We start from the raw sequence: 9390 nt of genomic DNA, 5'->3' as shown, positions 1-9390 counted from the left end.
GCTGTCTGTGAAAACTCCTCCCCAAATGGTGGCTCAGAACCCTGAATGAAATAGAGCCCCGCAAACGAGAAAACAAGAACAAAGAACAACCTTATAAAGGCGTTAAGAGTCTTAGGGCAGGTGAGGCAGAGAGGTATCCTCCCACCTGTGAGAGAAAAAACTGCACCAGCTGCAGGAGTATCCACCTGCATCCCACTGCTGATGCTCGTTCTCCACAAAACTCCCGCTCCCCAGCCAAACAGCCGATGTGATTATTAAACCATAACATAGACTGTATGGTAATTAAGTATCATTGAGAGAGAAAAAAATGTAGGCATATTATCTCAGCATGTGTCTATCACAGAAAAATAAAAAAGTAAGCATGTAAACAGATTTAAAAAAAAAAAAAAAAGAGAGCAAACACTGCACTGGCAGCCGTAGCAGGTGCCGATCAGAGCCAAAATATCAGTAAACTGTGTAGATCCAGAATTTCTCCCGAGAAATGAGGTCCATCACTGACTGGTCCATGTAAGTGGCGGGGGTATCAGTCCAATTACAATACGAAAAATAATCGCCCGGTACCATCTCCTGAGGTGTTGTCCCCGTGTCAAACACAGACTGCAGACCTCTATTCCTCATCTTCCATTCAGCAAAAGTTCAGTCACTGTGTCTGCTGTGTGAACCGTGTAAAGAAGAAAGAGAGAAAAAAAACACTTAAAGTTATCCTTATTCCGCGCTCGATATTAACCGTTCTTGCTCAAAAAGTCCTCCGCTTCCCGTGGGCTTTTGAAGGAGCATTCTTCCCCATTGAAGGCGAAGCACAAGCTGACCGGATAGCGCACCATCAGGAACCGTAGTCCTCTCTGGATGAGGCGTTCACATACCCCGTTGAACTGATGCCGGGCTTCCATCACCTGGGCTGACAGGTCCTGTTGGATGTAAATCTTGTCGCCCTGGTAGGTGACCTCGCCGTTCTCTCGGACAGCGGCAAGGATCCATGGGTGCAGATCTGATGACAAGTTTGGGGGGGGGACACAATCAGTTGTGATTTTTTTAATTGCAGGCGTGCAAATCATGTCCACAGAGCGCTTGAGATTGCCAGCATATTTCACGATTTCATAGAGGCTCATCACCATCACCAAGTCATTCAAAAAGCACTACAAAGAGAAACATATGCTTACCTTTACTGTTTATTTCTCTTAAACAGCCAGTAGTACATGGAACCAGCCATCACCCTCCTTTTCACTGCTTCGCTGCTAGTTAATGCTACTTCTAGTTTCAGGGTCTCAGGCATGTTATGTCCACTCACGTTCTCATCTCTTGCCTCTCACGGATTCCCATTTCTCCTCATCATCTTCCCTTTCTCCCAGTATATAGGACTACTGTATACATTTGCTCGATTTCAATCATTTAGGCTATTTAGAATTGGGGGGACAATTTGTGTTTTTCAGAATTTGGGGTGGACATGTCCCCCCGTCCCCCCTGGGATCTGCACCCATGCAAGGATCCATTGTTTGTCACTAAAATTGTGCAACTTGATTATAACAGGTCGGTTATAATTTTTCTTCGGCGGGCCTAAGGCTCTGTGTGCCCGGTGAATTTTAATCGAGCCTCGCTTCGTCTCCAGACCCAGCGTGTCTGGAAGCCAGGTCCCAAAAAACCTGACAGCCTGATTCCCCTCTGCTCCTTCCTTTGCTTTGTGTTGTCTTCGACGCAGCTGCTTAGTTTGTCCAGAATAGAGTGCAGCATGGAAAACTTCTGCTCCATGAGAGCACCAATCTTTTCAGTAACAGTTTTGGAAACCATGTCAGCCATGCTTTCATCAAATGACATGCTGTCGCCATCATCCATGCTAGCCTTTGTGTTAGCTGCGAGCGGCTTTTTTGCTTCGGGGCGAGCTCTACGCGATGTCTCTTGTGGATTAGTATTCCCTTTAGTGCCGGACATGTTCCCCAGCAAAAGTAGCCAAAATAATTCAGGTTTAGCCCGTCAAAAATAAAATTTATCAGCTGAGGAAGCGGGAAGTCGGCAAAAGCGATCCTCTCAGTCCGAATGCATCACGTGACCTGTCAGGGTCCCGGTACACTTACCCTTTGGCAGACTGGCTGGCCAGACCTCCATCTACAGCACCCTCCAGCAACCCCAGCTGCTTTCTCCACCGCAGAGTCGGGCAGACAGTTGTGGCCAGACCTGCACCTAATGCCTCTGCCACCAACCTGCAGCCTCCACCTGCAGAATCTGGCAGACACCTTGGCAAAACCTCCAACTAGATCCTCTGACAGCAGCCTGCAGCTGCCGCCTCCACCTGTCACTTGTCGAGTGAAAACAGGGATCCTATTTTTCTGTCTTATAGTACATCTAAGAATTATGTCTAATGCGAAAACTCTCTGTGGTTTTTCTGCAGGTCCTGTTGGACTTCACAGACTTCCAGGTCAACCAGGAGCTCTTAAAGAGCTGGGAGGACAATTCCATCTACCAGAAGTTTGGACCTCTGTCAACCTCCACCTTAAGCTTCTGCCAGCAACATGCAGCTCTTGCCTGCAGATTGTGGCCGCTCCATCTCCAGCCTCCATCAGGAACCTCCAGCTGCCTGACAGCAGCCTGCAACTGCTGCCTCCACCTGTCACTTGTCAAGTATCAAGTGAAAACAGGGATTCTATTTTTCTGTGATAAAATACATCTAAGAATAGTGTGGAAACTCTCTGTGTTTTTCTGCAGGCTCTGTTGGACTTGACAGACTTCCATGTCAACCAGGAGCTCTTTAAACATATTTTGGGGGGTTGTGTTACTGTGAAATCACTCTGGGCTAATGTTGTTGACATTTCAGCTGAATTACTTGATAATTGCTTTCACTCTGCCCAGCTTTCTGTTTCTTTGGTTATAACCCAAACGTTACATTGCCATCTGTAGTGAAACAAATAATCCTCGCACCTTTCACAGCTGCAAAGAGGACAATTCTTAAAAACTGGTTGAAACCAAGCATTGTGCTGAATAGAGCCTGTGCTGTATTGTTTTATATTAGTCTTGTAGAAAAATCTACAGCCAGGGTTAATGATGCAAAAACTGAGACACACAATGAAGTTAATAGTTGAGTCTACTTAAGGCCTGTACGTGTATTTCTGTGTCGCTCCGTTTTTGGATATGTGTATTTCTAATTGGCACAACAAACCACACAACACAGACATACTCATTTGAAAGCAGACCTTTATACATATTTACAAAAAGAAAAACAAAGTCTCCGCACATGAGAGATCAGTTGAAGACATATCATTCCGTCTGCAAAGAAATCGTTCTGGAAAAATCACAAGAGACGAATATTGACACTGAGATGTAAACACAGCAAAACAGAGTGAAACACAAGAGGCCGTTGTAATGAACGAGGAGCAGCTCTGCACCAATGTGTTTGAGGAGGAAACACTAAATGTTTAAAACCATCCGCCATAAAAATGTCTCGTAGGAGTTTCGCCTCCTACTCGTGTGGTGTTTGGATCTGACACAAATATACACACATTACACACTCATATACACACTACATCCACAAGCCAGAGACCATGCAAGCTTTATTATTTTCATATTTTTCAGGCTGTTGGATTTGATGCATACTTAAATGAGAGTACCCAGCAAGCAATCATCATGACTTAAACGTATTGGCTATATTTAGCTCCAATTTAGTCTAGCTACACGTAACCCAAATCTAGACGATTTCATTTTGAAATTGATTAAATGTAATTTTCACCATTGCAGATGGCGTGCGTTATGAAATTCAATCACGTATGGAGAGTCAACAGTAATTAAAATATGTTTATCTCCATTTTTTTGGACATGGTCTCTACATAGCCGTATAATTGATGACGTCTACACCCAAATTCAGCCGTGATTTAGCCTAGACGTCAGGTCTTCATGTAGACGGCTATTAGACGTTTTTTAAACCAAAAAATGCTTGCTGGGTAGAGACAAAACAGAAACTCTTACACTGGCAGCATGCTCAAAGTGAAATCAAAGTTTGTGTCTTCTCACGAGCAAAATGGAGGGTACGAGCCTGAAAACAAGCGTCACATTTGGCTTTGTTTGCCTGAGGGTGTGCGTCCTGGCTCGCAGAACGTGTTAACATTTCTGCACAGCCTGCTTTTTTAATTTGCCAACATTTCAGTCTTGGTGCCAAGCTAAGCTAACCAGCTAATGGCGGTAGCTAAACTCAGCAAGAAAGCAACAGATTTCCCAAAATGTAGAAGTATTCCTTGAAGCTACTGTATTTTCAACTGAACTGGTTGGTAGAGTACACCATTTAGACTAATATATAACAATGATTATTTTGTTGGCATTAACTGTTAGCAGCTTCCGTGAGGATTTGTCAATTTGCTAATGGCTAATACTCATAGCGTGGGTTGTTTTGAATGACATTTTATCTTGCCTAAAGTATAAAGGTGTTAACATTTTATTACACTAAATGACAGCCGTATATCTAGAACAAAAAACGCCAGTACCATGTTCTTTAGAAAGGCCTCCATTTAGAAATTCATTGAGTTTGAGGCGCTAGCTCATGTGCAGCCGTTAGCTAGAAACTTTGATTCTCTATACTTTCATGTTTTTGGTGTATGCTTAATACTTTGAGGAAAAAGATACGACAACAAAAATACACCAATTATTATACTGTTAGCATTCAATGGCCCCCACAAGACTCACAAGCAGTAGCCTACGTTAGTGGCTACGTTTCATAAGATGTTTGCAACTGCTCACAGCGTAACTATTTTTACTTGTCGTACCCTGAACATTACATTTGACAGCAATCTGAGAACACACCAAACCCTGATTTCACTTGGAGCATACTGCCAGCTTCACATTTTTAAGAAATGGCTGTACCTGACACTTGTACACAACATTCAACAGTGACTCAAACAAACACACTCTCATATAAACTCCCTCTCTCTCTCTCTCTCTCTCTCTCTCTCTCTCTTTCTTTACTCAAACACACACATTCAGGCGTAGCTCAGTGCGGGTTCACTCTTTAATGCGGCCAAAGCCGAGGAGCCAAGCCCATGTTAATTTTCTGCGGGCTCTCTCTGCTCCGAGTCGGTTCGGTTTATTTTTCTTGCAGCATCAAAAGTGTCTCCGATCCGTTGCTGAGCTCCTGTTTGGCAGATTTACTGGCTTGGCCTCTGAACCTTTGTTTCAGCTCCTCTCGGTCTGATCCCACTCATGTCAAACACACAGACGCAAACTGTACAAGCACACACACACACAGACACACGGACACACAGACACACACACACGCACACACACACACACACACTCTCACTCACTCACTCACTCACTCACAGACACACACAAAACTAGCAGTGCAAAGGGACTGGAAACCTGCAGGACCCAGCATGGATATATTTACTCTAATAGACTGTAGGCAGACTTGCATGCTCAGCATCATCATTGCGGGATGAAATTAAATATATGAAAAGACCAGAGGCTGTTATTATTGAACTAAACCATGCATGTAAATGCATCGTCTCCCAGTAAACCATACAAAATAAATCTAAGTTTTAATTTAGTGAGTCTGTCTGGCTTCCTGCTTCTCCCACTCCATTTTTTCTGTAAACTACAGATTTTAGTTCCTGCTGCCTCAAGCCGAAGCAGTTTTTACTTTTAAATGATTGTGGGATGAGCCAGATTCTCAAAAAATATAACCATTAACTTTTTGATCCCATTGAAATGGTGCCAGGAGTTACACATATGTTAATCAATTTAAAAAAATAATTTCACAACTCAACAGGGTTCGTTGTAGGTTTGTCACAGTACCATTTCGTTTTGTGTGAAACCGCTCAGGGAACTACGTCTTTCGTCTTGCACGATATACGTCACCTACACCAGCTAGCTAGGTACCATAGCTCTGTTCCACGCACAGATATAAATTCATCTCACCTGATGTGTTTAATCCAGGGACTCCTGGTCTTTTTATTAGCTTGGTAGCAAAACACAAGCGAGACCTGTTGCTCATGTGAGTGTATTTTCATTCGAAATGCACAGGCTTTGTAGCTTCAGTGAGAGAGAAAGCTATGACATCACTAATGCGATGTGGGTTGTCTTTCAAATTAGAGTCTTACAACAATTTGCAGCTTTCTTGAGTTGCAAATCATCTTTTAATTTGACAAAATCATGGCACAATTCAAATGGGAAACAAAAGGTTTTTCGTCTCTCGTCTTATATTTTTTTCCGAAACACGATTCAATGGTGGGCCACCGGAAGGGGAGGGACTATGCCTCTTTATTTCCACAAGTAGGAGTGGGAATGTGCAGCAACAGAAGCAGATGGCAAGAATTACAAATGTTATAAAAGAAAAAAGAATACTGTGCAGACTTGCGGGCACACAAACATACTGTACAGGCATAAATACACACAAAGACAGACCAACACAAATGTGGAATGAGCGTCCAGTTTGTGAGACATTGTGGTTGAACTGATCGATTTGGGAGCTTGATGTATTCCCCCAAAAATCTGATCTCAACTTCTGACACAAGCAGTTTCACTCCAGACTACAGAAATAAATACCACTAAAAAGAAAGTTAAATAGAGGTGGAACAAAGTTGTGTTGGTTTAACATTTTAACATTAAGAACAAATCACAATTTACTGCCTTGTAAAGTCACTTAAGTCGATCAAATCCCACACGCCAGAGTCCGTTTGACGCCAGTCCTGTTTAGCACTTTCTCAAGTTCCAACTTCGTATAATAAGGGCTTCTTTATAATACATCGGGCCTGCTTCATGATTTACAGCCAGATGTCATTAGCAGCTGGAGCTACAGGACCAGCAATATATTACTTTTTTAGTTGAGCTGGAACCCACTCAAAGTCACTGATGGCCCACGTTGGGTCCTGAGCCATAGGTTGAAAACATGCATATTCTGTACAGTCTTTTGGAAGTTCAGTTCATACGTCGGTCCTCTTCGAAACGTGTTTTCTTGTCCATGTTATATCAAACACTACTGAAAAAATCTTTCTAAAAGCATCTTGATATTCTACACAGCTCAGTATGCTGAGACAACTGACCTCACCAAAGTTACAATAAAAACAGTTTCAGTATCTACGTGCTAGAAATATGATTTTGGATGCTAGCAATTAAAATATCCCTCTTTTGCCAAAAATGTCTGGTAGTAGTGGCTCTGGTTATGACACTTTAGACCCATTAAAACCATTTAAAACAGATTCAATCATGAATGTCAGGAGGAACATTTTTTGACTTAGATGAGAGGCTTCATTGTGCCTCATCTAATAGCAGCTAAACTGTTCTTTTCCCAGCAACTTACAAAGGAAAGAAAAATGTGTAGATTTGTCAGCAAACTGGAGTTGATGTGCAGATGTTACTTTTGTCCTACGTCACATTAAACATCTTTCCTAAATCTGTACACTGTCCTTGTGGGATTCCAGACAAACTAAACCAACACTAAGAATAGGATTTTTCCTGATGTTATAAAACACACCAGATCCAGCGTCTTCATCTCTGCTCACTTTTTCCCACACCTACACTAAGCTCTCTGCTGCGTGGCAGTGCCCAATATATGCGTAGGATCTCTGAACCTTGAGGGGAACATAATGGAAACATCTCCTGCAGTGTGTCTGTATGGCTGCAACGTCCTGGGAAAGCAGATCTGTAACCTCATCAAAGCAGTCGCCCTGCTTTTTTTCGGCCTTTCATCTTTATGGTCACAGTCCGTCATCTTGTGGTCAGACCCCACCTATCTGAAGAAACCAGCCAAACTCTCACTGTAGGTGAACTGTTGGTGAACATCCAGGAAAAGATGCTCAACAGTGCTATTTACTGCCAAGTAATTACCTGCTTAAAGCCCTCGCTATAACTGCTCATTAATTTCCAAACAAATACCCACATCACAGAGAATATTTGGACACTTTTCTTGTACCATCTCCTTTTTGTCTAAGTTTAGCTGTTGTTAGGCTGACAACAAACAGTTGTAAGAACTGTCTCTATTGATGTGTTCAATGATGCTCAGACATTTGAGTGAAGAGCAGCCAAATCCTTTTCGCCACATGTATGTTTGTTTGTTTGTCCTCTTGCTCCCATTTTCAGACAAGAGCCCGTTGACCAAAATCTTTCGAGCATCTGACCCCCAATTCTATGAAGGACGGCCAAGGATGGAGTGTCCTTGAAATCTGAACTCAACACATAGTAAAGTTTGGAAAATGCTGCTTGCATCAAAAAACCTTTGAAATCTTGGGCATTCTGCATGTTTGTGTCAGATGCTTTCAAAGCGTACTGACTTTAATAGAAAGCAGGGTCTGCCTGGAAGGTACAAAATCAATCTAAACACATCTGTTCTGCTTTGGAAAATAATTGGCAGTGTGTATGTCATTTATAATCAATGGGCAAAAACATGCAAAGCCACCAGTATGGTCTTTTAAGGCAGCGCTAATTTAAGAGGGGTTGGATGATTTTTTAAATGCTGAATATCTAATTTTTTTTTTCTCTTTGGAGGCTCCAGATCCTAAACATCCTCTCCCATGTCCTCTTCACAGCACAGAGTCAGTTAAACTGAGTGATCTGGACGTGCTGTTCATCCTTCATTCGACATGCTACGCAGCCTATGCTATTCTACTTTTTCTTTTTTATTCACAAGTCTTTTGTCACGATGCAACAGTCTTTGTTGTTCACATCCTTCTGTACATACTTCAGTTTGTTTTTGTGTAGCTTAGTTTGAGTTCGTCACTATAATGAAAGGATGCCTCTTTTGTTTGTAGATAAGTGCATGCACATGTCATAGTCTCTGTACATACAGTATGTGTGTGTCTCAGTGTATAAGTTAAGTGTGTGTGTGGGTGTACATGTGTGTGTCTTAGTGTGGACGTTAACATAAATGTGTGTGTGTTTGTGTGTGTGTTTAAGTCACTGAAAATACGCCCTCCTTTTCTGCGACACATTCAAGCGCTCCTCGGTGCCCTCTGCTGCAGCTTGCTCCTGCTCTTCCTCCCCACTGCTCTTCCTCCCCCTCCTCCTCCTCCTCCGCCTCCTCCTCTTCCTCCCCCATGCTTGTGCCTCTCCGCCCTCTCTTTCTCCTTGATCGGGGCCAACATGATGTCACCGTGGCGACGGTGGTTGCGTGGGGGTCGGTATCCTAGTGCCCGGCAGTGCTGGCCGATGTTTCCAGGGTGAATCAGTGCCATCACGTCCTCGTACCAGGGCTGGGTCCCTGCGCTCTGGTAAGATGAGGCGGACCAGGAAGCGAGGAGGCGATTGGCTGAGGGGCTCCAGACGGTGAGGCGGACAGTGACGGCGGTCCAGTGGTAGCCATGCTCTTCCACCTGGCAGTGGTAGACACCGCCGTGAGACAGCTCCGCTTGACGAATCAGGACGCCCCGCTCTATCACCACCAGCTGGTCACCTGTGACCACCTGGTGTGTGAGAGACAGA

At 43.4% G+C, this 9390-nt stretch overlaps 1 protein-coding gene across 2 annotated transcripts in view; it reads right to left on the bottom strand.

The window, feature by feature from the left end:
- Positions 1–6194: 6194 nt before the first annotated feature.
- Positions 6195–9390, bottom strand: part of sema3h (sema domain, immunoglobulin domain (Ig), short basic domain, secreted, (semaphorin) 3H) — a 73469-nt gene continuing 70273 nt past the window's right edge. For both annotated transcript variants that reach the window (XM_049580107.1, XM_049580108.1), the window contains exon 18: positions 6195–9371. In XM_049580107.1, coding sequence (XP_049436064.1) covers positions 8901–9371 — 471 coding nt within the window. In that variant the 3' untranslated portion in view covers positions 6195–8900. The remainder of the gene's footprint in view (positions 9372–9390) is intronic.

The sequence above is a fragment of the Epinephelus fuscoguttatus genome, linkage group LG7 (genome assembly GCF_011397635.1).
Source record: "Epinephelus fuscoguttatus linkage group LG7, E.fuscoguttatus.final_Chr_v1".
Classification (NCBI taxonomy): Eukaryota; Metazoa; Chordata; class Actinopteri; order Perciformes; family Serranidae; genus Epinephelus; species Epinephelus fuscoguttatus.
This window is presented reverse-complemented; position numbering and strand designations above follow the sequence as displayed.